This window comes from Oryctolagus cuniculus, chromosome 21 (genome assembly GCF_051225735.1).
Source record: "Oryctolagus cuniculus isolate XC-2025 breed Fujian yellow rabbit chromosome 21, ASM5122573v1, whole genome shotgun sequence".
NCBI lineage: Eukaryota > Metazoa > Chordata > Mammalia > Lagomorpha > Leporidae > Oryctolagus > Oryctolagus cuniculus.
Window position 1 is genome coordinate 11,192,784 of NC_142887.1, and position 26,834 is coordinate 11,219,617.

Below are 26,834 nucleotides of genomic sequence, written 5' to 3' on the forward strand. Positions count from 1 at the left end.
ATCTCCTATTAATGGACATTTGGATTGATTCCATTTTTTAACGTATTTTCAAACAAGAGCTCCTTTTACTTATGTCTTGGCACAACTGCGTGAGTGCGTTTGTGGGCTACGTTCCTAGAAGTCAGAAGATAGGCTAAGATTTAATGGAGGGTGACAAATTGCTTTCCCAAAAGGTTACGCTGATTTACACCCCCACAGCGCGGGGGAGAGTGCCCGTTTCCTCATACCGCTGCCAGCACCGGGCACTATCAATCACTTTTATCTCAGCTGATCGGATTTATGAGAAGTGCTATCCGTGTCATTTGCATCTCTGACAGACTAGTGAGCATCTGCTCACAGGTGTACTGGCCTTTCCTGTGAGCTGCCTTTCCTCGTTCTTTCAAATGCTTAAAAAATGCATTTCTGCTTGGAATTTAAAATTCTGCACAAGGCAACTCCTCCCCCATTAAGCTGTGGGCCCAGGGCTTTGTTATTTCTACAGCTCACAAGGTGCTTTTTGCACGTTCCAGACAGGGGTGGCCTAACTACACTGCGCTGTCCTCCCTAAGGCGCTGGGTTTATGGTCTGTGAGTTCCACCTGGTAAATTAGTTTTTTACAAGATGCCTTAGCGCTGATTGCAGGTGGCTCTTCCTTAGACACACACTCCTACCCGTGTGGCTCAAATCCCTCCTGCCCTCTGTCTGCTGAGTAACGCGGCAGGAACTTCAGGTCTGACCCGCCTGCTCTGCAGACTCCACTTCTTGGTATTTCTTGGATATTCTTTGCCCAAGCCTTCTTTCTCTCTCTCTCTCTTTCTCTCTGTCACTCTGCCTTTCAAATAAATAAATCTTTTTAAAAAATATTTATTTATTTATTTAAAAGAGTTACAGAGAGAGCTAGAGACAGAGAGAGAGGTCTTCCATCTGCTGGTTTACTCCCCAGATGGCCGCAATGGCTGGAGCTGTGCCAATCTGAAGCCAGGAGCCAGGAGTTTCTTCCAGGTCTCCCATGCGGGTGCAGGGACCCAAGGACTTGTATCATCTTCTACTGCTTTCCCAGGCCATAGCAGAGAGCTGGATTGGAAGAGGAGCAGCCAGGTCTCGAACCGGCACCCTTATGGGATGCCGGCACTGTAGGTGGCAGCTTTATCCACTACACCAGAGCCCAGCCCCACAAATAAATAAAATTTTAAAAACCCAAAAAGCATGTGTCTGTTAAAGATAACATATAAAGTTTCTAACAGCCTCATAAACTTTTTTTTTTTTTTTTTTGACAGGCAGAGCGGACAGTAAAAGAGAGAGACAGAGAGAAAGGTCTTCCTTTGCCGTTGGTTCACCATTCAATTGCTCTATGTGGCTGCAGAATTTCTTCTGTAATTTTGAATGAAAATAGAATTAAGGGTTGGCGCTTCGCCATGGTGAGCCATCTACAGCGTAGGCATCCCAGATGGACAATGGTTCAAGTTCTGGCTGCTCCACTTCCGATCCAAATCCCTGCTAATGTGCCTGGGAAAGCAGTGAAAGATGGTCCAAGTGCTCAGGCCCCAGCACCCTTGTGGGAGACCCACATGGAAGGCTCCTGGCTCCTGGCTTCTGACTGGTCCAGCTCCGGCTGTCGCTACTGGTTGGTGTGCACGCTGCAGCCGGCACACCGCACTGATCCAAAGGCAGGAACCAGGTGCTTCTCCTGGTCTCCCATGGGGTGCAGGGCCCAAGCACTTGGGCCATCCTCCACTGCACTCCCTGGCCACAGCAGAGAGCTGGCCTGGAAGAGGGGCAACTGGGACAAAATCTGGCGCCCCGACCGGGACTAGAACCCAGTGTGCCAGCGCCGCAAGGCAGAGGATTAGCCTAGTGAGCCGCGGCGCCAGCCTCTCATAAACTCTTCTTACACATTCTTTCCAGTGTTTTAATAACTCGAAAAACATTGTTCTGGGGCGGTTTTGTGGTGTAGCAGGTAAAGCCATTGCCTGTGACACTGGCATCCCATATGGGTGCCGGTTCATGTCCCAGCTGCTCCACTTCCAATCCAGCTTCCTGCTAATGTGCCTGGGAAAAGCAGCAGAAGATGCGGACGTGTTTGAGCCCCTGCACCAACGTTGGGGACTGGATGAAGCTCCTGGCTCTTAGCTTTGGCTTGGCCAGCTCTGGCCATTAGGCCATCTGGGGAGTGAACCAATGGATAGAAGATATTTCTCTCTCTCTCTCTCTCTCTCTCTCTCTCTCTCTCTCTCTCTGTAACTCTTTCAAATAAAAAATAAAATAAATCTTAAAAATAAATAAAAACATTGTGCTGATTTCCCTTCCTACTATATGGCCTGGCATTTCTCAGTCATTCTTCCCTGTGCCTTCTGAATAAAAACAACTTAAAGAAAACAGCAAAAGACTCTGGGTGGTCCTGACCTGTTGAGGCCCTGTCTTATCTGAGATAACCTTCAACGTGATCTTTCTAAAGCTGGGGCCGCTGCTGCCTCCAGTTCACAACTTCCTTCTTCCAGGCAGGCAGGCGGCACCTTGCAGCAGGCTCATCTCTGCCACTCCATCTTCTCTCCAGCCATACCCAGGAGACGGCAAACCACAGGCAGCAGAAGCCCTATCATCCCACCCCCACCCCCCACCCCAGTACACACACACACCCCAGGGATGACCAGGTAGGACCTCAAAGCCTGGGCTGAATGAGGAACAGAGGGCAGTCAGAGCTCGGTTCAGGGCTCAAGTGCTGCCCTGCCCCGCACCCCAGGCCTCCCCGTTCCCGTCAGTGGGATGCTGCTGAGGGGGACATGGCCCGGAGCCGGTGCCCAGTGCTCCCTTCTGTCACAGGAGCACACTGGATGCAGGCGAGGCACACTGGAGGCCTCCCCAGCACAGACACCCTGCAAGGGGACGTTGAGCACTGGATCCTCTGGAGTCTCTTCCTGCCTCACAGCTTCTTAAAAATTTATTCATTGTTTAAAAAGAAGATTTAATTAATTAATTAATGTGAAAGGCAGAGTTGCGGAGGGGAGCGGGTTTCCATCCGCTGGTTCATTCCCTTAATGGCCACAACAGAAGCCCAGGAGCTTCATCTGGGTTTCCCACATGGGTGCAGGGGCCCAAGGACTTGAAGCATCACCCGCCGCCTCCCTGGGTGAACCTTAGCAAGAAGCTGGAATCAGAAGCAGAGCCAGGACTTGAACCCAGACGCTCCAATATGGGACTTTTTTTTTTTTTTTTTTTTTTTTTTTTTTTTTTTTTTTGACAGGCAGAGTTAGTGAGAGAGAGAGAGACAGAGAGAAAGGTCTTCCTTTTCCATTGGTTCACCCCCCAAATGGCCACCACAGCCGGCGCGCTGCGCCAATCCGAAGCCAGGAGCCAGGTGCTTCCTCCTGGTTTCCCATGCGGGCGCAGAAGCCCAAGCACTTGGGCCATCTTCCACTGCCTTCCCGGGCCACAGCAGAGAGCTGGAATGGAAAAGGAGCAACCAGGACAGAATCCAGCGCCCCAACCAGGACTAGAACCCAGGGTGCCGGCACTGCAGGTAGAGGAATAGCCTAGTGAGCCGTGGCGCCCGCCATGGGACATCTTAACTACTGCACCCAGCGCCCCCCATGAGCTCCACCCTCAGGAAAGAGCCTCCTGCGTGTGCCCCTAGATGACGGCCCGCATGCCAGCCACATGATCCAGGCTCCTGATTTGTCTCAAATTTCTTTTTCCCTCGTCTTCCCCATTCCCTTAAAGGTCAGTTCCATTCTTGTGGCTGCTTGGGCCCTGGCTGTGAGTGAACAAAGTCGCTCTTCCTCTGTCAGCAAATCCCCTGAGCTCTGCCAGGATTTGACCCCCTCCCCTGCTGGCCCTGGGCGAAGCCACCTTCTTCTCTCCCAACAGCCCCACGGGCCTCGCACCATCCGTGCCCCGGCACCTGGTTTCCTACCAGAAGCCACACAAGTCACAGCGTGTCACTCTGCTGCTCAAAGCCCTCCAGTGGCTCACGCAGGACCCAGAACAGCCGCAGTCCTTTCTGTGTCACCTTCGGGCACTGCGCCCGCCTCTCGCACCCTCTGCCCCTGCTCACTGCACCCCAGCCAGGCCGGCCTTGTGGGCATTCCCCAAACCCCCACTAGTTTGCTGCACTTCTGTCTGGAGGTTTTTTGTTTTTCCTTCCACCATCAAGGCTGGCTCCCTCCCCTGCTCAAGTTTGCTCAGATGGGACCTGTTTCTGGCCACGCTTTGCAAACCTCAGGACTGGGTGTCTCTCCACCCTGCCTTTTCAAACCATCTTCTGCAGCATTGGGTACCACGCACCTGCTGCCTGGCTACCTGTGTTTTCCACGGCATCAGCCCTCGTCCACTGAAGCCTACGCCCCACAACGATGAAAACCTTCTGTTTCCATCCCTGTCTTCAGCCCCTGGAGCAGAGTACCCAGCTCATGGGGTCGCTGGACAAACAGAATCTCAGGTGACCTAAAGACTAAGCGCTGGTCATCCAGTGAGCATGTTTCTCTTTGTGAGAGAAAACGGAAGGCTATAGGGCATCTGCAGCTTCTCCAGGGCCCCAGGGCCCGTACGCAGCCCCCACCACTTCCTGGCCACTGAGAACGACTCACTTTAGCCCATGCCTCAGTTTCTCCTCTGCAACGTGAGGACGACGGAACGGCAACCACACGGCTCACGGGCCCTTCAGGGGGCCTTGAAGCAGGCCAGGGCTGGGGGGCCCACGGCCCGCCGGCAGGAGGCTCCCAGTGCTCACCGGCACATTTTGGTGGTGGAGTTGAAGAGCTTCACTTTGTAGCCGCTGTTGCAGACGAGCAGGAAGAGCTCCTTGGTGAGGGGCGGGTACCAGACCATGCAGGTGGGGTAGCTGCCCTGATCGGTGCGCTGGATGTCCAGCACCTCCAGGTGGTCTTTGCAGCTCTTGCGAAGATTGTACTCGATCTGCAGGGCCCAGACGAACACGCATGAGGACCCCGCCGGGCATAAAGCTCGCCCGGGAGCCTCGGGCTCGGGGTGACATTGGCCAGCAGTACTCCAGACCCTGAGTACTCGCGGAGGGGACAGCGGGAGGACAGCGGGAGGACAGCGGGAGGACAGCGGGAGTGAGGGCCCCGCAAGTGCTGTCACAGTGTGCGCCTGACAGATGAGCAAATGGAGGGGCCGGGCGGCTCCTGCAAGGTCACACGAGTGCCCCATGGAGGGTTCAAAACTGTCAAAACTCCAACTCAGGGCACGGACCCTCAGTTATGCCCCTTCCTGTGTCGCTTTCCCTATTTTATGACCTCTTTGAGAAAGGGAACTGATCCGTGTTTTCATCTCAGCCCCTGTGGCCACGCAGCAGCAGTGGGCAGAGCAGGGTGAGTGCAGGAAATAGAGGAGGGAGGGCGGGAGGAAACACCATGACCGACTGGGAGCCTTCCGGTTTGGTCCTGTGACTGTGCACTCACCACCGTCCTACCTCCCCCTCTGTGTCACATTTAGGTGCCAGCGTAGCCCCAACCAATATAGCATTAGCACCGGCCACGCAAGGAAGGCTAAGCATTCAGACCTTGAGGCACTGTGGCCTCCCAGGACCTCCCAACTTGGGACAGGAGCCCCTCCCTGCGTGCATCACAGCCCTGTCGGGGCAGGGGGCCGACTTGGAAAGGTCATGGCACTGCCATGCCCCCAACAAAGGCACACAGGGTCGGCCTGTTCTGTGCAGGACGCCAGGGACAGGAGGAGGAGGAGGCACTGTGGTGGTGTCAGCTAAGCGACACCATGCAGCTCACCAAGAGCCTGTCTCTCCCGAGGCTCAGCAGTCTGGGGTCATTGCTGTCCAGGTGGACCCCAAACAGGAGACTTCGGATGCTTTTGCGATGAGAACGGAGCCTTGCTAAATACTCCCAGACCCTCTGTCCGTTTTTGACCACGACCATGTACACGGCCACAGTGAAGTTCACATCCTGAACAGAGGCAGAGGGACACAAGTTACTCCTTGTTACACGTGGTAACTTAACTATCATCATTATGCTTTCCATACTAATTCTGCTTATCCCCAAAAACTTAGTCTATCAGAGCAGGTGACAGAACGCCCATTTTACAGATGAGAACATCAAGGTGGTGGGGGAGAAAGAAAGTATCTAACTCTATGGCCTTACTCTTACTCTTTTCTCCAAGTCCATAGCTCATTCTCTGTGGACAAAGGAGGGCGTGACACTTGTTCTCTTTGTCTTTGCTTCTCTTGATTCAGCCACACAATGATTTTTTTTAGATGCATGAAACCGGGGTGGGGGTGGGGTGGGGGTGGGGCTGGTCCTTTAGCCTAGCAGAGTAGACACCCTCATTCCACACCACAGTGCCTGGGTCCAACTCCCAGCTCCAGCTCCGGACTCCAGCCCCAGACCTTGCGAGGCAGCAGGCGCCGGCCGGCTCAAGTACTTGGGTCCCTGCCACGCACGTGGGAGACCTGGATGGAGCTCCCAACTCCCAGCCTCGGTCCTGGCTCAGTCCCAGCCGTTGTGGGCTTTTGGGGAGTAACCCAGCAGACGGGAGCTTTCTCTGTCTATGTCTCTCACCCAGAGAAATTTAAAAAGGGGAAGCAGTGTGAAAGTGAGATGCAGGTCAGAGTCAGGGAGACCAGTGAGAAGGGACTTTGGGAAGTGGAGCTGTGTGCCGGGACCCACACCGTGGGGAGAGCGGTTGCCATGGAGATGCAGCTCCTCCCCCACCCCCCATCCTCCCACCCCCACCCCAAGAGAGACAGACCCAGAAAAAGGTGCGAGGGTGGAGCCAGCATCAGGGAAGGAGCAGAATCCAGTGTCGTCTTGTCCAGAATCAGAGGGATCATGAAAGAAGGGACAGAGAGCTGGGGCTCCCAGAACCTCCCCGCCAGGGGCACTGCCAGGGCAGAGCCCCCCAGACACACACAGCTTCACTGAGATGAGTCACACCACGTCACTCCCCGCCCAGAGGGGACGGCCGATGCTTCTCAGGACACCAGAGTTGTGCCTCCATCCTCCCAACCTCAGAGCCTTTGCAGCACCCCCAAAACAGCCTCCCCCTCTCCCCGCACCCCCTCTCTGCTCTGGTTGGAGACAAGGCTGCTGCGACACTGGACAGCAGTCGGGGAAAGCACTCACGGCCGTTGCCATGTACTGAGAGTCGTGGGAGAAGCTGATGTGAGTCACGTTGCTTCTGGAGTATTTGAAAGGCTTCCGGCTCTCGTTTTCTAAGGACATGGCATCGAGAATGTAAACTGTTCCCTCTGTGAAGCCAGCTCCAAGGAGGGCTCCTGAAACGACAAGCCAGGGAACAGGATGGGAAAGGATGGGAAAGCCCCCCCACCCACGGCAGGCACCTGAGGTTAGACACCCATGCTAGTCACGGTTAGAGCCCCGGGTCCCAGCATCTATCCCCAACTGCAGCTCCAGCTCCTGCAGTGTGGGCTCAGGAGGCAGCGTGGCAGCTGGGCCCCTGTCTCCCTGTGGAGGACATGGGTGGGTTCCTGACCTTGTAGGCATTTGGAGAATAAACTAGTGAATGGGAGACATGTCTCCCTGTATCTCTATGCAAGAAAGGAAGGAAGGAAGGAAGGAAGGAAGGAAGGAAGGAAGGAAGGAAGGAAGGAAGGAAGGAAGGAAGGAAGGAAAGAAAGAAGGAAAGAAAGAAGGAAAGAAGGAAAGAAAGAAGGAAAGAAAGAAGGAAAGAAAGAAAGAAAGAAAGAAGGAAAGAAAGAAAGAAGGAAAGAAGGAAGGAAAGGAGAGAAGGAAAGAGAGAGAGAGAGAGAGAGAAAGAGAGAAAGAGAGAAAGAGAGAGAGAAAGAGAGAAAGAGAGAGAAAGAGAGAGAGAGAGAAAGAGAGAGAGAGAGAAAGAGAGAGAGAGAGAGAGAAAGAGAGAGAGAAAGAGAGAGAGAGAGAAAGAGAGAAAGAAAGAAAGAAAGAAAGAAAGAAAGAAAGAGAAAGAAAGAAAGAAAAGAAAAGAAAAGAAAAGAAAAGAAAAGAAAGAAAGAAAAGAAAGGATTTCATTCACTTAGAAACATCGAGTCTGTGCCAGGCTGTGTTGTAGGTGCAGAGGAGCTGCCGTGGGCACAACCGACAAGTCCCGCCAGGCGTGGTGCCTGGGACGAGCCTTGGGCAGGGACCGGGGTCAGGGGATGCCCCGGGAGCTGTGACGGCCAAAGGCAGGGCCCTCCTGGGTCTCTTCGTGGTCACCGGGGAAAGGAGCCTACCTTCCGGGTTGTAGCTCAGGCTCTGCACTCCGAGGCCCTTCTCAAAGACCCTGCTGAAGAGGTACTTTTTCTTTTCATAATCCCACACTTTGATCATCCCACACACACTCCCGATGGCAATGAGGGGCTGGTAGGGGTGGCAGGAGATGGCACAGATGGCGTCCTTGGCCTCCACGAACAGCTTCTCCAGCTTGGTGCCGTCTGTGGTTAGGTGGTACACGGTGGCGTCCGAGGTCCCGATGATGAAGTTCCTGCGTGCCGGGACACGGGGCGGCAGGCGGCGTGAGCATGGCGGGGAGTGGCCGCCAGCTACCCTGCTGCTAATTGCACAGGGACCGCCTCTGTCGTCTGTAATTCAGTGACATTATTAACCCAGCATCTCCGAAAATACCCCGCCAACACCCAACAGCCTCCATTTGCAAGTGAAAAAGCCCACTTTTCCACATGGAAATGGAATCATTAAGTATGCAGATGGACAGTCAGTTGTACAATTAGCTAATCTGCACATGCAAATATTCATTTGTGTATGCAAATATGGAGTTGGTGCACCCATACAGATGTGCCTGTAAAGACTGCAAGGGTAATTAAGCAGCCTCACAGATAATTCGGTCTAGAAGTACTCAGGCTATTAATTATCTGATGGCTCTAACCGCAGTGGCTAGGACCCACTCAGCCAGGGAACAGGGACCAACCTCCGGTGGGGACTCCGGGCCCTACAGGGATTAGGCCTGGGGATGAGGACGTCCCAGCTTGCACTGGGGGATGAGGACTTGCCAGTTTGCAGTCACTAAGATTCTTCACAGTAAAATGTTAACTATTCTTAAAAACACGAGTCACTAGCGACTGCAGCCAGCTGAGCAGCACCACCTGCAACCCAGGAGAAGGGCGGCCTGGGAGGCCGTGTCCCTCCGTCCCCATCCCAGGACAGCCAGAGCGTTTGCTCCACTCATGCAGACTACAGGAGGCAGGAACTCGGTCCGGGTCTTGCCCATGTTAAGGACACAGCACTGGAGCCATCACCTACTGCCTCCCAGGGAGCTGCACTCGGGAGTGGAGCCAGACTCAAGCCCAGCCACTCTGGTCTGGGATGCAGGGGGTATCATAAGGGCAACAAAGGTCCCAAGACGTTAACCCCCCCCCCCATTTCCTCCTTTGTTGTTGAGACCCTCAGAGCAGGAACCAAGGTCAACCATCCCCCAGACTCCTTGCAAAGCAGCTGGCAAAACAGATAAGCCGCTCAAGGCAGCTTGTGAAACAGATAAGAGGGAAGTTCCTGTGGCTTCTTTAAAAAAAAAAAAAAAAAAAATAGATATAGATATAGATATAGATATTATTTATTTGAAAGATAGAGTTACATAGAGAGGTAGAGACAGAGAGAGGGGACTTCCATCTGTTGGTTTACTCCCCGAACGGCCAGAGCTGAGCCGCTGATCCGAGCCAGGAGCTTCTTCCAGGTCTCCAACGTGGGTGCAGGGTCTCCAAGCACTTGGGCCATCTTCTACTGATTTCCCAGGCACATTAGCAGGGAGCTGGATCGGAAGTGGGGCACCGGCGCCCTTACGGGAAGCTGGCACTGCAGGCCATGGTATTAACAAGCTGAGCAACAGCGCAGCAGCCCCTCCCCAGTGGTTTCTAAAAGCCCCCTACCCTCTGCTTCCCACCAGCAGCAGCATAGTCCCTCTTCAACCAGATGAAAACCTAGCCCTAGGGGCTGGCCCTGTGGTGCAGCGGGTGAAGCCAATGCCTGCAGCACTGGCATCTCATACGGGCGCTGCTTGAAGTCCCAGCTGCTTCACTTCCACTCCAGCTCTCTGCTGGGCTCTGGGAAAACAGCAGCAGACAGCCTAAGTGCTTGGGCCCTCGCACCTGTGTGGGAGACTGAGCAGTCCTGGCTTCAGATCAGCTCAGCTCCAGCCATTGTGGCCACCTGGGGATGGGGAGTGAACCAGGGGATGGAAGGCCTCTCTCTGACTCTGCCTCTCTGTAACTTTGCCCTTCAAATCAATAAATCTTAAAAAAAAAAAAAAAAAAAAAATCCAGCCCTAAGCACACCCTGCACACAGTCTCTTCAGAAGAGACTCAGCCTCACTAAAGCACCCTGTCTCTGCTGAGGTCGGTCTCCGTCTCTCCCTTGTCTGTTTTCTGGGGGTACGAGAGGCCAGAACCCTGAGCTATTCCAAACCTAACAGTGTCTTAGCCACGGTGCCAATCGCTGGCTCCTTGCTGACTACGTTCACTGACAACGTACCTTACAACAAAAAAGTCGCCTTTCAAGGTGCAGTCTGGAGGGTAGTTTGACTTTTCCGTAGGAGGAGCTGCTGGGGTCTTGGAGAAGGAAAGCGTTCTTATGGCGCTCAGCTTGAAGTGACTGTACCAGTTAACGATGGACAGGGTGTGGTCGTAAAACTTAATGTTGCCCCTGATGTCGCCTGTGACGATGTAGCTGCAAGCAAGAAGGGCATCCTCAGGGGCAGTGCCAGCCAGGACCTCCCACGGGTGCGGAGTCAGCTCTGGACTCTAGGCCTTGTCAGAACGCCACAGGACACCGCCCAGGGGCTCACCGCCCACTTTCCATCCAGCAAACAAGGCTCAGAAACATCAAGAAACTTGCTCAAGGCTTACGGTTGCCAGATTTAGCAAAGAACAATACAGGGCGCCAAGTAAAAGCTAAATGTCAGATAGACAAGGGCGCCCCTTGGTGTAAGTATAGCCCGGATCCTGCGTGGGATACATTGACACCTGGCCACCCCACCAGGTTCCCTGATATATTCTTCTGGGCCCCGCACCGCCAGCCCAGACGTGGTGGGCAGTGATGGGCATTCGGAGATGGGGAGAGCTATCCATCTGCCCACTCACGGCAGGCAGTGGGGCACAAACTGCTTTAAGGAAGATGTGGCTGATGGAGCCATCCTAAACCCTGTGTGGTCATCAGAGCCAGAGGCAGTGCCGCGTGACACAGTGGCTCTCATCCCACCTTCGGGTCCATCCTAAACGAGCTTGTTTCCCTGGACTGACACATTCTGGTCATGGGGAGAGGGTAGGGGGATGAATTTTCTCTTACATTTGCAGAGGGATTCAATTAGGTCTCTGAATAACCAGCCAGGCAGGTGGGCACAGTAATTGGCTAGAACGGCTTTCACTGCCCTCTGCTGGCCAGAAGCAGTATAACTGGCCCAGTGTTTTCAGACCTCCATGGTTGCTGGGGTTTTGGGCTGGGTTTTCCTTAATGTGGAGAGCCGGCTGGGTCCTGACCCTGCCTCACTCAAGGTGCGCCTGCGGGTGCTGCTGAGTGAGGGTGGCGGTTTGCACTCCCTTGAAAAAACTCTGCCAGGACTTCATGGTGCCTCTCACAGGGCTTCAGGGGAACAGAGGGCCCAGGGGCGGGTGCCCACCTTCAGGCGTTTCACGTTCCCTCCTGGGAACTTGTCTAACACACTCATCCCCGGGCAAGCCGTGCCCAGCAGTGTGCAGGGGTCTACGTGCCTCGTCTCAGGGAATCCTCGGGAAAGCACTGACACACACACACCCACACCCACACCCACCCACACACACGCCCACACACCCCCCCCACACACACACACATACACACCCACACACACACATACACACACAGCGCTCCTGTGCCCATTTCACAGACAGGGAAACGGAGGCCCAGCTAGGTTAAACTCTTGCTCAAGGTCACTCAGCCCAAAAGGGAAGCAGCTGGAATGCGAACCCTGTTTTCACTGAGGCTTCATGTTAATGATTACCTGTGGGTTCCACGGCCTCTCAAAATGAGTTCGTGAATTTTATGGTGTTCAGATGTACTGGACCTTTTCATCATGAGTGAAATACTACTTTGGGATACGATAAACATAATATACTCAAGAATATTTTCTTAAATGTAAACTTGGTGGTGAGAAATAAGTCTAATTGGCACAGAAGGAAACGTTATTTTGTTTCCCCAACACAAATGGATTTTAAACACAATGTATGCTCATGATTTTAAGACATACAATTAGAAACAACAAGACTATAAAGAGAAGGAAATCCACCCCCACCCAGGACCCTCACTCTCTGCTTTTCTCAACCGCAACCGGGGTTCCCCAGGAACGTTCTAGACATGCGTAAACTGCGCGTGATGCCAAAAGGGTTTGAGGCGGGCCCTGTCAGTCACCTGTCGACGGTGGTGAGCACCGTGATGCCCTCCCTCTGCAAGTGCACCAGCTTGCAGGGCTTGATGCAGGGGGAGCCCCCCAGGCGCTGGACGTCCCACACCACCAGCTTCCCTTCCATTGTGGCCGAGAGGATTTGGGTCAAATGCAAGTGAAACACGGACTGGCTGAATTTTCCCACGAGCTTGTTGAACGTCTGGTTCAAAACACAGGATAGGAGTCACCACTGGTCATAAATATCAAACAGTGGATCACATTAAGCCGAAATACTGTGGGGAAAAGAGAGAGGGAAGAAAAGATCACAGGGACCCCACTGTCAGGGATCGCCACGGGCCAGGTGGTTCTGAGGCCCTGAGGTTGGCTGGGCCGGGCGGTTCTGGGGCCCTGAGGTTGGCTGGGCCGGGCGGTTCTGGGGCCCCGAGGTTGGCTGGGCCGGGCGGTTCTGGGGCCCTGAGGTTGGCTGCGTGCAGGCAAAGGGCACTGCTGTGCTCTGTCCAGCAAACTGTCCACCTAAAGCCCATGAACAAGCGCTTAGTCAGTATTCCCATACGGGCAGCTTGGCTTCTGCAGGTTGCAAAGGCTGGTAAAGAAGCAAAAGCGTGCTCTGCTTACAAAACACCATAAAATGAGTCCCCGGTCTCCTCCAGTCCTAAGGTACCTTTCCATCACAGGAAATCATTTAAGGGGCCAGCGTCATGGTGCAGCAGGTTACCCACCACCTGCGGCACTCACATCCCATGAGTGCTGGTGAGTCCTGGGGGCTCTACTTCTGATCCAGCTCTCTGCTAACGCACCTGGGAAAGCAGCAGAAGGTGGCCCCCAAGTACTTGGGCCCCTGCACCCATGTGAGCGACCTAGATGGAATTCCAGACTCCTGCCTTCAGCCTGGCCCACCCACAGCCGTTGTGGCCATTTAGGGAGGGAGCCAGCACGTGGAAGATCTCTTTCTCTCTCTCTGTCACTCTGCTTATCAAATAAATAAAAATAAATCTAAAAAAAATCAGAGCGGTGACTCAAACACAGGCACTCTGTGCTGCCCCAGCGGCAACTTAACTGCAGGGCCAAACCCCACCCGCCTCATTTTCAATGACACTCACGTGATTTTCAACTGACAATTCAATATGGATGGAGGAGCCAAGTAACACATTTTAAATTATTTCCCGATGGCTCGAGTAAGAGGTGCGAAGAGCTGCCCTGAGCAACTACACTTGTATAAACACAGAGGCCAAGTACAAAGACGCGTGCTCACTTTTTCTGTCAGAAGCGGGGCACTGTGCACGAGGGTGTCTTTCTCTTCGTCCTGATGGGCACAGAAAAAGATCGTCACCACTGAAAACAGACCCAGCCACGAGAACAACAAAATCCAAACACCCACGTGAACAGGGCCAGAGATTTGCAGTTTCTGTGGGTAAGAGAACCTGCTGCCAGGGAAACGTCTAAACCCACCCGCAGGAGAGGCAGATGCACACGGCAGTGCCACCGGTGACCGCGACTCTGCCCCTGGGAGTGACTGCACACCTGCGGTGAATACCGGAGGTGAGGAGTATCGCTGAAGACCAGTGAGTCCAAGTGTATTTGGTCCTGCTTTGCATTTTTTAAATTGAGGTAAAATTCACTTGCTATACAATTAACCGTTAACTGTGTGCAGTGTGCAACTCGGCACAGTTAGTACGATCACAATGCTGCACCACAGCCGCCTCGGCGCAGCTCGGACACACTTTCACCACCAAGGGACACCCTGGGCACCGGCAGCTCCTTAGGCCGCTGCTTGTGAGGCTGGCATTCCTCGTCCTGGCTGCCCGCTTCCGATCCGGCTCCCGGGGCCTGGGAGAGCAGCTGAAGGTGGCCCAAGCCCCTTAGCCCCCGCGCCCACAAGGAGGAGGAGCGTAAGCTTTCACTTGGACGCCCGTAGCGGACACTGCCGCGCCTGGGATCAAGTCCCAGCTATTGCGTCTCCCGTGCAGCTTCCTGCTCACGCTCCTGGGAGGCAGCAAATCATGGCCCAAGGACCTGGGTCCCTGCCACTCACGTGGGAGGCCTGGACTGAGTTCAGTTATGGCTTTGGCCTTGCCTGGCCTTGGCTGTTGCAGCCATTTGGAGACTGAACCAGGAGCCTCTGCCGGGTCTCCCACATGGGTGCAGAGACTGAAGCACTTGGGCCACCCTCCGCTGCTTTCCCAGGCACATGAACAGGGAGCCAGACCAGAAGTGGAGCAGCTGGGACATGAACTGATGTCCATACGGGATGCCACTGTACCAGGCCAGGGCTTTAACCTGCTGAGCCACAGCGCTGGCCCCCCTAATTTCTTTCCAAAAGGAAATAAAGTCCAAGGTCTCAAAAAATTCCTCTATTTGGGGGCTGTTATGGCACAGCAAGTTAAGCTGCCACCTGCAATGCCAGCATCTCAAATGGGTGCCAGTTCGAGTCCCAGCTGCTCTACTTCCCTTCCAGCTCCCTGGTAATGTGCCAGGGAAGGCAGCGGAAGATGGTCCAAATGCTTAGGCCCCTGCATCCACGTGGGAGACTTGAAAGAAAATCTTGGCTCTTGGACTGGCACTGCAGTTTAGAGGGCTAAAGGCTCTGCCTGTGGCACCAGCAACCCACATGGGTGCTGGTTTGAGTCCCGGCTGTTCCTCTTCCAATCCAGGTCTCTGCTATAGACTGAGAAAGCAGTAGAAGATGGCCCAGGTGCTTGGGCCTCCGCATCCACATGGGAGACCCAGAAGAAGCTCCTGGCTCCTAGTTTTGGACTGATTTAGCTCCGGCCACAGTGGCCATTACGGGAATGATCCAGAGTATAGAAGACCTCTCTCCTCTCTCTCTCTCTCTCTCTTTTTTATAGAGTTATAGACAGTGAGAGAGAGAGACAGAAAGAAAGGTCTTCCTTCTGTTGGTTCACCCCCCAAATGGCCACTACGGCTGGAGCTACGCCAATCTGAAGCCAGGAGCCAGGTGCTTCCTCCTGGTCTCCCATGCTGGTACAGGGCCCAAGGACTTGGGCCATCCTCCACTGCTTTCCCAGGCCACAGCAGAGAGCTGGACTGTACGAGGAGTAACCCGGACTAGAACCCGGCACCCATATGGGACGCCAGCGCCACAGGCGGAGGATTAACCAAGTGAGCCACGGCGCCGGCCCCTGGCTCCTAGTTTTGGTTCGACCCAGCCCTTGCTGTATTGGACATTTGAGCAGTGAATCAGCAGACGGAAGACCTCTCTCTAACTCTGCCTTTAAAATAAACAAATAAATCATTTTTTAAAAAAAACACATTTCAAATAAATATTACTTTAAAAATTAAATGAAATGTAATCATCTGCATCTGATTTATTTATTTTAAAGATTTATTTATTTACTGATAGAGTCAGAGGCACAGAGAGAGAAAGAGAGGGGTCTTCCATCCCCTGATTCACTCCCCAAATGGCTGCAAAAGCCGAGGCTGAGTTGATCTGAAGTCAGGAGCCAGGAGATTCCTCCGGGTCTCCCACGCAGGTGCAGGGCCCAAGGACTTAGGCCACCTTTTACTGCTTTCCCAGGCCACAGCAGAGAGCTGGATCAGAAGCATAGCAGCTGGGACTCACACCAGCACCACACAGGATGCCTGCACTGCAGGCAGCGGCTTTACCCACTACACCACAGCGCCAGCCCCTTCTGATTTAATATGCTAATTTCCATTAGGACTAAAATAAATACTATAATTAAAGCAAAACATTCTAATATATATTCATTGCCTCCTAAGTAGATACTATAGTGGGATATTACCAAAACATATAAACTCAAAGAATGAACAAATCACTTGTATCCACATCTAAAACAAATCAAGATAGTCCCACTTACCCATGAATAATATATCGCTTGTGTTTTGCTATTGCTCACCAATTCCTTATTATTCTTTGGGTTAAAGATAAGGTAGTTCTGAAACAAAAGGCAGGGAAATGTGTTACAGGAGAACAAAATTTCCGACACTCCTTGGTTAAGCTGAACATTAATGCAGTTTTAATTCAGACAGATAACTGAGCAGGGGCGGAAACAGAAAAGAAAAGGCATTTAGGCCGGCGCCGCGGCTCACTAGGCTAATCCTCTGCCTTGTGGCGCCAGCACACCGGGTTCTAGTCCCAGTCGGGGCGCTGGATTCTGTCCCGGTTGCCCCTCTTCCAGGCTAGCTCTCTGCTGTGGCCAGGGAGTGCAGTGGAGGATGGCCCAAGTGCTTGGGCCCTGCACCCCATGGGAGACCAGGAGAAGCACCTGGCTCCTGCCATCGGATCAGCGTGGTGCGCCGGCCGCAGCGACCATTGGAGGATGAACCAACGGTAAAGGAAGACCTTTCTCTCTGTCTCTCTCTCTCTCACTGTCCACTCTGCCTGTCAAAAAATAAAAAATAAATAAATAAATAAAAATAAAAAAAGAAAAGAAAAGAAAAGGCATTTAGTAGGCCATGAGGACAGCAGCTAAACACTGGCTGCTAAAATAAATAGTGCTGAGTGTGCTCCCTTTCTAGGCTTATTTATTATAATTAATTGTCTACAAATTGGAATAAGCAAAAGTGAAGTAGAATTTACCAATAAACTCCATTTTGTGTCCTTTTGGACAGAAATGCCTGCATATACTTTTTTTGAAGACAGAGAGAGAGATCTTCCATTCAAAGGTTCACTCCCCAAATGGCCAAAATGGCTGTAGCTAGTCTGGCTCAAAGCCAAGAGCCGTGGGGCTAAGGATGTGGCTTGGTGGGCTAGGCCTCTGCCTGAGACGCCGGAATCCTATATGGGCGCGGGTTCGAGTCCCAGCTGTTCCTTCTCCCATCCAGCTCTCTGGAAAGGCAATAGAAGACGCCCCAGTTCCTTGGGTCCCTGTACCCGCATGGGAGGCCCAGAGGAAGCTCCTGGCTCCTGGCTTCAGATTGTCTCAGCTCCAGCTTTTGTGGCCATTTGTGGAGTGAACCAGAGGATGGAAGACCTCTCTCTCTGTTTCTCCCTCTCTGTCTGTAACTCTGTCTCTTAAATCAAAAAAAAAAAAAAAAAAGCCAAGAGCCCAGAACTCCATCTGAGTCTCCCATATAGATGGCAGGGGCCCAAGTACTTGGGCCGTCCTCTGCTGCTTTCCCAGGCACATTAGCAGGAGCTGGATCAGAAGCAGAGCAGCCAGGACATAAACTGGCTCTCTGAGACAGGATGCTGGCACTGCAGATGGCTTAGCCCAGTGTGCCACAATCCGGCTCCTGCACACACATTTCTGAAGTTGACAGGGCCACAAGATAACTTGGAATAAATGCAAGACTCTGGAAGGGGACTCTGACTCCTGCCAAGGTGGCAAACACCATGGGTCGCTGGCTCCCTTGTCAAAAATCAATCCTTCAGAAGCCACAGATGTGAAAGAAACATTAAATGCAGAAACCAAGCAGTAAGAACGACATCAACATGAGCTGCTCCTGGGGAGCCCTGGGATGCATGTATGGGAGGCACCTGCGAGGAAGGGCTGCAGGAGGCGGGAAGAGAGATGCATGCAGGTCCCGTTGCTGCCACAGCCCCCGTCTCTACACCTGATACCAGCCTCCTGCTTGCTGCAACACTGCGGGGACGTGAACCACCAATGCAGCATCTGAGAATTCACATCAGGATGGCACAGACGGCTGGACGGGGTGAGCAATGGATGACGGCAAGGACCGGAAGTCAGCTTCACATCACCTCAACCTCTGATTAAAGCGCCACTCTGCCAGTGAAAAGTAAACCCTCCTTGGAGGACATTACCACCCTGAGCCTCAAGTTATTTCTATGGGGCCAGCATTGTCGCTCCCCGTCTTCGTGGAGGAACGACACAGGACCCTGCGCTGTTCTTTGGTCTGCTCGGCCCTCCCCGGGTTTGCTGCTGGTTCTTCCCGGGTTGGCTACCGTCCCTTCCACCTCCGTGGAAGGGCGGTTCCCCCTGCCACATTCCCCACTTCCGCGGGGGAGCGGCACACCGCCGGCCGGCTCTCTGGGGGCTGCACAGGTGTTCCTCTTAGATGTTCCCGGTGCATGCCGTCTCTCTCCTCCTTTATAGTCCTCCTCCGCCAATCCCAACTCGGCTGCCCACACGCCGAGTACGCTGCTCTCCTCCAATCAGGAGCAGGTCCTGCTGCTTATTGGCTGAACTGGAGGCAGCTGTGTAGAAGCTGTTTTCTCCTCTCCCAGCGCCATATTGTGGGAGAGCAGATGCACAGAATAAGTCTTAATTCCAGTAACTTAGTCTAGTCCGAGTTGCTCCCCACAAGCATTGTGGCACAGTGGTTATGAGATGCCAACATCCCATGTGGGCACCTGTTCAAGTTCCCCAGCTGCTCCACTTCAGATCCAGTTCCCTGCTAAATGGCCTGGAAAAGCAGCAGATGATGGACCAAGGACTTGGGCACCTGCACCCAAGGCGGGTGAACTGAATGAGGCTCCTGGCCTCGGCCCAGCCATTACAGACATTTAGGGGGTGAACCAGAAGATGGAGGATCTGTCTGTCACTCTTTCAAATAAATCATCAATATATATACATATTTCTTGCAACACACAGTAAAGAAGACAGAGGAAGGAGAGACAGCAATGTAGAGAACTCTTCTAGATGTTTTACTGGGAAATATGTCAAAGGCAACAGCTAGAAAGAAACCCAGAGTCAAAGGTGCTCTTGAAGACGGGTGACAGGGCCAGTGTGTGGTATTGCAGGGTAGCAGGTAAAGCCGCCACCTGAAATACCGGCATTGCAAACTAGCCCCAGTTCAAGTCCCAGCTGCCCTACTACTAATCCAGCTGCTTGCTAATGCACCTGGGAAAGCAGCAAAAAATGACCTAAGTGCTTGGGTCTCTGCACCCATGTGAGGGTTCCCAGCTTCTGACTTCAGATTGGTTCAGCCCCAGCAGTTGTGGCCATCTGGGGAGAGAACCAGCAGATGCAAGATCTCTCTCTCTAGCTTTCTCTCTCTTTCTCTCTCTAACTGCCTTCCAAGTAAATAAATAAATCTTAACAACAAAAGACGGATGACAACGACCCAGGATAGGGCAAGCTGGTGGCCACAGCACAGGCGCTTGACGAGCGGGAGGGCATGGGTCCAGAGCTCTGCCCTGCCGGTGACTGAAGGGAAAAGGAGACGGTCAGGCTGAGGGGAGCCAGAGTCATCTACAGGTCAGCACAGGCCCCCAGGCAGTTTGGCAGCAGCAGAGTCCGTCCGTGACATTCTGCACATGTGGCTGGCAGCGGCTTGCTTGGCGTTAAAGCAAGTAGGGGGATCTCTGAGCGGGAGGAACACTGGGGCGAGTGCTCGCTGGCATGTGCCGTGTGGAGTTGGGAGGCCACGCATGAGCCCCTCGCAGCACCTGGCACAGAGCAGGACTGGATGAACGAGACAACACAGACAGAGAGGGAGAGACAGAGGGAAAGGTCTTCCAGGTGCTGGCTCACTCCCCAAATGACCACAACGACTGGAGCTGGGCCGATCCAGAGCCAGGAGCCAGGAGCTCCTTCCAGGTCTCCCATGGGAGTGCAGGGGCCCAAGGACTTGGGTCATCTGCTGCCGCTTTGCCAGGCCATAGCTAGCAGAGAGCTGAGTGGGAAGAAGAACAGCTGGGACACAAACCAGCACCCATGCAGGATGCCAGCGCCGCAGGCAGAGGCTTAGCCTACTACACCCTGGCGCCAGCCCCTATTTATTTACTTTTAAAAGATGTACGTATGTATGTATTTGAAAGGCAGAATGACAGACAGAAAAGACAGAGAGAGAGAGATCTGCATTATGGTGTGGCGGGTTACGTTGCCGCTGCGACACTGGCATCCCATATCAGAGTGCTGGCTTGAGTCCTGGCTGCTCTGCTTCTGATCCAGCTCCCTGTCAGCCTGGGAACGCGCAGATGACGATTCAAGTACTTGGACCTTGCTACCCATGTGGGAGACCCAGAAGGACTTTCTAGCTCCTGGCTTCTGGCTGGCCCAGACCCAGCTGTTGCAGTCATTTGGGGAAGGAACCAGCACGTGGAAAATCTCTTTCTATATGTCTCTCCCTCTCGCTCTGCCACTTTGCCTTTCAAATAGATAAATAGATCTTTTTAAAAAATAAAATGAATAAAAAGTTCTACTGCACCAAAATAAAATCCCACGGAAACAGTGAGCTTGGACCTGGCCTTGGTGTAGCTGTCACAAGGAGCTTACCTGGAAACCGTACTCTTTGGGGAGCTCCAGGGTGCAGGCTGGCGTCTCCACTGCTAACGTCCACTTCCAGATGCACACCTTCTGCAAATGGCAGCACAGGGAGCAGGAGACAGGCTCAGAAGGCAGCCGGCACAACCTGCACCGCCTGGGGTGACGCCGAAGCTGCGCGTGCTGAACTGCAGGCAGGCGGGCCCAGGCTCGGGGGGTGGAGTCTGCGCATCTCCTGAGAACGTCCCAGACGCCAAGTGGCTGCAGCAGAGCTGGCCACGGGGACACTCCTGGCAGCTCGGCCAGCTGCTGAGGCCAATCCAGAGGGCCCTTTACCTGGATTTCGGCATCTGAGATGGTGGCCAGGTACTTGGCATCGCGCGTGATGGCTATGGCCCTGATGCCGCTTCCATCGGGGCAGCTGTCAAAGATGGTGTGCACGGGGATGCTGCACGACAGGACAGGGAGGCGGGCACTCGCACCGGGGCTCGCACCTCCCCAGACAGCACACAACGGGGTCTCTGTGTACAGTGGGACACGACGCGGCCGGAAAGAGGAATGAGGCAATGGCACAGGCTATGGCACGGGGGAGCCCTGGGAACGTGAAGCCCGGTGCGAGAAGCCAGATGCACGTGATTCACCTCCAGGAAGTGTCCAGGGCGGGCAGATCCCTAGATGGAAAGCAGACTGACCTGTGGTTGCTGGGTGGGGGGTGGGGACGGGATGCGACCTCCCACGGGTACAGGGTCTCCTCCTTGGGTGACGAAAATGTTTTGGGGCTCAGAGGAGGTGACGCTTCCACACTGGTGTATCGACTACATGCCACTCCAGTGCACACTTCAAAATGGAATTTTCCCTCAGCGACAAAAAGCCCAACCAGAGGCTGGATGTGAGCTGTGGACCCGAGTCCTGAGTCCCTTGTCCACCTGTTAACTGGGTGGGGGTCCCATGCTTGGCACTTTGCTTTGCAGCCTAGTGGTTAAGACACCCACGTCCCACATCAGAGTAACTGGGCTCAAGTCCCAGCCCCAATTTCTGGCTCCAGCTTCCTGCTCACACAGCCCCTCAGCAGCAGTGATGGTTGGGTTCCTGCCACCCACAGGGGAGACTTGGATTGCATCTCCAACTTCTGCCTTCAGCCCTGGCCTTTGGGAGAGAACCAATGCATCGGAACTTTCTGTTCCTATGTTTCTCTCTCTCTCTCTCTCTCCCTATCTCCCTATCTCTCTCTCTGCCTTTCAAATAAAAATTAAAATTAAAAAAAATGAAGACTTGGACACTGGCCCAGCTCCCGGGAAAAGAGGCACTCTCCCACACAAGTGGGAGCACAAGCCGGCATGATATATCCAGACAGAAACTTGGCTCCACTTATCTGAATTTTAAATGCACATAGCATATCACCCAGCACTTCCACTCCTGTGACTTTCTCTGGAGAAAAGAAAAAAGTCAACAAGGAGAAATGAAAATCCATGGACTTTGTGTACCACTCTAATACCAAAAGTGAAATAACACAAATATCTAACAACCAAAGGAGTGTTAAGAAATACTGTGGCTAAGCCACATAGTGAAAAACTATTCTGCCCTCAATAAAAAAAAAAAAAAAAAAAAAAAAAAAAACAAGATAGGGAGCAGGTGTTTAGCCTAGCAGTTAAGATGTCACTTAACGGGGCCAGCTCTGTGGTGTAGCAGATAAAGTCGCTGCCTGCAGCACCAGTATCCCATATGGGCACCAGTTCAAGTCCTGGTTGCTCCACCTCCGATCCAGCTCTCTGCTATGGCCTGGGAAAGCAGTAGAAGATGGCCCAAGTCCTTGGGCCCCTGCACCCACGTGGGAGACCCAGATGAAGCTCCTCATTCCTGGTTTTGGCCTGGCCCAGCCCTGGCTGTTGTGGCCATTTGGGAAGTGAACCAGCAGACAGACGATCCTCTCCGTCTCCCTCTCACTTCTCTTCTCCTTCTCCCCTTCCCTCTCCCTCTCTGTAACTCTTTCAAACAAATAAATAAATCTAAAAAAAAAAAAAAAAAGTCACTTAAGACGCTCATGTTCTGTACCAGAGTGCCTGGTTTGGGTCCCAGCCCCAGCTCCTGACTCAGTTTCCTACTAATGCAGACCCTGGGAGGCCGCAGTGATGGCTCAAGTAGTGGAGTACCTGCCCCTCGTGTGGGAAACCTGGACTGAGTTCCTGGCTTCAGCCCTGGCCCGATCCCAGCTGTTGAGGGCATCTGGGGAATGAATCAGTGTACAGGAGCTCCCTCTATCTCTGCCTCTCAAATAAGTATCTAAAAATGTTTTTAAAAGAATGAATTAAATGTGGGAAAGTGGCCAAAACTTGGTAAAAAACATAAGTTGAGAAACAACATAGACAGTGACATCTGTGCACGTGTGTGCATGTGTGTGAGCACACACGTGTGTGTAAAAGCTTGGAGGACGAGGCTCCATAAACAATGCTTAATGTCTGGAGACGGGGTTGGATGAGGCAGGACCTTCCTTGGCTTTCCACCCCACTTTAGAATTGCATGCATCACACACAGCCTTTGGAGTCCCCATAAGGGAGCAGACACAGGCTCAGTATGTCCTACCAGTGCCCTGTGGGAACACAGTCTGGGTCTTAGCTGAGGACCACTCAGGTTCTATTAAGTATACAGAAGATGAACTCAGCTGGACTTGTACTATTAACATATGTGTAGTAAGAGAATTTGCTCAATTCCTTAGGAACATAGGACTTCTAAAAAAAAGATTTATTTATTTTTGAAATAGAGTCACATAGAGAAGGAGCGACAGAGAGAGATCCATCCTCTGGTTCATTCCCCAAATGGCCACAATGATCAGGGCTGGGCCAGGCCTAAGCCAGGAGCCAGGAGCTTCCTCTAGGTGTTTCACATGGGTGGCAGGGGTCCAGGGACTCGGACCATCTTCCACTGCTTTTCCAGGCACATTAGCAGACGCTGGATCCTAAGTGGAACAGCCAGGACCCAAACCAGTTCCCATTTGGGATGCTGGCGCTACAGGCAGAAGCTTAACACACTGCGCCACAGTGCCAGCCCAAGTAGCAAGTGACATTTTAGAGAATTTGAAGGACCAGTTCTGTGGAATAGCAGGTAAAGCCGTGGCATCAGTGACCCATATGGGCCTGGTTCAAGTCCCAGCTGCTCCACTTCCAGTCCAGCTCCATGCTAATGACTGGGAAAGCAGCAGAAGACAGCCCAAGTCCTTTGGCCTTGTATCCATGTGGGAGACCCTGAACAATCTCCTTACTCTGGCTGTTGTGGCCATTTGGGGAATAAACTAGCAGATGGAAGATATCTCTGTCTTTCTCTCTCTCTGTAACTCTACCTTTTAAATAATTAAATATAAATAAATAAATGTTTAAAAGAGAGAGAGAATTTGAAATGTCAGAGTCCAACAGATTAGATCTGGATATCTAATTTACAATATGTAGTTGATGCAGACTTGTGATTTTAAATCAAAACCAAATTAGGTATATAAGCAATATTACAACACTTAAGAGAAATTAAGATTTACCTAATTTATGTATAAATTATTAAATTTATAAGAATCACTTAAGTACTGGTGAAGCATCTGTTTATCAGACAGCTAAAAAACTTAAAATGACAGTATATTCAATTTCTAAATGCAGTTTAAAAAGGAGTTAAGAACCAAATTTGTGAGGGCAAACATTAATGGATGTATTCCCAAAGGTGATTGCAAAAATATGGTACATATTTAAGTTGAACGAAGAATTATGGTTTCTAATTTATCACCTTAATAAAGTGAATCTTTTTTTAAAGATTTATTTTATTTATTTGAAAGACAGAGGTTTTTTTTTTTTTTTTTTTTTTTTTTGACAGGCAGAGTGGACAGTGAGAGAGAGAGAGACAGAGAGAAAGGTCTTCCTTTGCCATTGGTTCACCTTCCAATGGCCGCCGCGGCTGGCGCACCGTGCTGATCCGATGGCAGGAGCCAGGAGCCAGGTGCTTCTCCTGGTCTCCCATGGGGTGCAGGGCCCAAGCACTTGGGCCATCCTCCACTGCACTCCCGGGTCACAGCAGAGAGCTGGCCTGGAAGAGGGGCAACCGGGACAGAATCCGGCGCCCCGACCGGGACTAGAACCCGGTGTGCCGGTGCCGCTAGGCGGAGGATTAGCCTAGTGAGCTGCGGCGCCGGCCAAAAGACAGAGTTTACAGAGAGAGGTAGAGCCAGAGAGCGAGGTCTTCCATCTGCTGGTTCACTCCCCAGATGGCTGCAATGGTCAGAGCTGATCTGATCTGAAGCCAGGAGCCAGGAGCTTCTTCTGGGTCTGCCACTCAGGTACAGGGGCCCAAGGACTTGGGCCATCTTCTACTGCTTTCCCAGGCCATAGCAGAGAGCTGGATCGGAAGTGGAGCAGCCAGGACTTGAACCAGAGCCCATATGGGATGCCGGCACTGCAGGTGGCAGTTTTACCCATTATGCCACAACACCAGCTACTCTCCATTTTTTTTTTTTTTTTTTTTTTTGACAGGCAGAGTGGACAGTGAGAGAGAGAGACAGAGAGAAAGGTCTTCCTTTGCCGTTGGTTCACCCTCCAATGGCCGCCGCGGCCGGCGCGGTGCAGCCGGCGCACCGCGCTGATCCGATGGCAGGAGCCAGGAGCCAGGTGCTTCTCCTGGTCTCCCATGGGGTGCAGGGCCCAAGCACCTGGGCCATCCTCCACTGCACTCCCTGGCCACAGCAGAGAGCTGGCCTGGAAGAGGGGCAATCGGGACAGAATCCGGCGCCCCGACCGGGACTGGAACCCGGTGTGCCAGCGCCGCTAGGCGGAGGATTAGCCTAGTGAGCCGCGGCGCCGGCCCTTACTCTCCATTTCTGATCCAGCTTCCTGCTAGTGTGCACCCTGGGAGGTAGCAGTGATGGCCGAAAAGGTCAGAGATCCCTGCCACCCACGTCAAAGACCTGGATCAAGTTCTGGGCTCCTGGCTCCGGCCAGACCCAGCCTCAGCTCTTGTGGGCATTTGGAAGATCTCCATCTCTCCTACTCTGTCACTCTACCTTTCAAAGAAATACTTTTTTAGATATTAAGATAATTTATTCTAGCCGGCGCCGTGGCTCAATAGGCTAATCCTCCGCCTTGCGGCGCCGGCACACCGGGTTCTAGTCCCGGTCAGGGCGCCGGATTCTGTCCCGGTTGCCCCTCTTCCAGGCCAGCTCTCTGCTGTGACCCGGGAGTGCAGTGGAGGATGGCCCAGGTGCTTGGGCCCTGCACCCCATGGGAGACCAGGAAAAGCACCTGGATCCTGGCTCCTGCCATCGGATCAGCGCGGTGCGCCGGCTGCAGCGGCGGCCATTGGAGGGTGAACCAACGGCAAAAAGGAAGACCTTTCTCTCTGTCTCTCTCTCACACTGTCCACTCTGCCTGTCAAAAAAAAAAAAAAAAAAAAAAAAAAAAAAAAAAGATAATTTATTCTTCCATTACATGTTTCAAAATGATTTTTTAAAAAATCAGCAGGGGGCCAGTGCTGTGGTGTAGCAAATAAAGCTTCCCCTGCAGTGCTGGCATCCCCTATGGGCACCAGTTTGAGTCCCCGCTGCTCCGCTTCTGATCCAGCTCCCTGCTAATGACCTGAGAAAGCAGTGGTGGATGGCCCAAGTGCTTGGGCCCCTGCACCTCAGTGGGAGACCCGGAGGAATCTCCTGGCTCCTGGCTTCAGATCAGCTCAGCTCTGGCTATTGAGGTTATTTGGGGAGTGAACCAATGGAAGGAAGGCCTCTCTCTCTGGCTCTGGCTCTCGCTCTCTCTGTAACTCTGTCTTTCAAATAAATAAAAGAAATCTTTAAAAAAAAAATCATAGCAGGATCAAAGTCAAGTCGCCATCCAAGCTCCCAGAGGCCCCTGTTCGGTCCGTGGACATCGTGAGTAGCACTGCTCCTGCCCACCAAGATTCCTCTACTCTTTCTGAGGTGCCCTGGCAGGAAAGTAGCCATAAGCGAGGAACTTTTTGGTTTCAGCGTCCCCAGGGCTGACGTGGGGAGGGTACGGGGCTGCCGCACAGCTACCTGAGCCTGGGCTCCGGCCAGGAGACCCCCAGCAGATCTGACTACCCACGGGGAGGCTCGCCTGCATTTCTAGCCATCAGAGCCCATCAAGAAGGTAATGACAACAGTCATCGTGGGGAGAACATCAGAGCATCCCAGCCAACGGGCAGCCTGCAAACCCCCTGGCCTGCGACCCTCCAGGCCATCGAGGCCATCAGAGACAAGGAAAAGCCGAGGAACGGCCATCACCAAGAAGGGCTGAAGAGACAAGACACCCACAGCCAACGGGGGTGCCCTGGAGGAACCCTGGGATAGAGAGGGGGCACTATGGCCGGCACCGTGCCGGTTCTGTCCCGGTTGCCCCT

General features: G+C 52.9%; 1 protein-coding gene across 4 annotated transcripts in view; it reads right to left on the bottom strand.

Moving 5' to 3' along the window:
* Positions 1 to 26,834, bottom strand: part of CFAP251 (cilia and flagella associated protein 251) — a 72,649-nt gene that overhangs the window by 34,611 nt on the left and 11,204 nt on the right. For 3 of the 4 annotated variants that reach the window (XM_051837766.3, XM_051837762.3, XM_089323072.1), the window contains exons 6-15: positions 20,793 to 20,904; positions 20,469 to 20,549; positions 16,146 to 16,223; positions 13,562 to 13,612; positions 12,315 to 12,508; positions 10,407 to 10,601; positions 8,159 to 8,409; positions 7,071 to 7,222; positions 5,721 to 5,894; positions 4,706 to 4,890 (exon numbers count right to left, since the gene is read on the bottom strand). In XM_051837766.3, the coding sequence (XP_051693726.3) occupies positions 4,706 to 4,890; positions 5,721 to 5,894; positions 7,071 to 7,222; positions 8,159 to 8,409; positions 10,407 to 10,601; positions 12,315 to 12,508; positions 13,562 to 13,612; positions 16,146 to 16,223; positions 20,469 to 20,549; positions 20,793 to 20,904 (1,473 nt within the window). Of the gene's footprint in view, positions 1 to 4,705; positions 4,891 to 5,720; positions 5,895 to 7,070; positions 7,223 to 8,158; positions 8,410 to 9,575; positions 9,732 to 10,406; positions 10,602 to 12,314; positions 12,509 to 13,561; positions 13,613 to 16,145; positions 16,224 to 20,468; positions 20,550 to 20,792; positions 20,905 to 26,834 lie in introns of those variants that run through there. The other variant, XM_089323073.1, reaches the window with a different exon arrangement.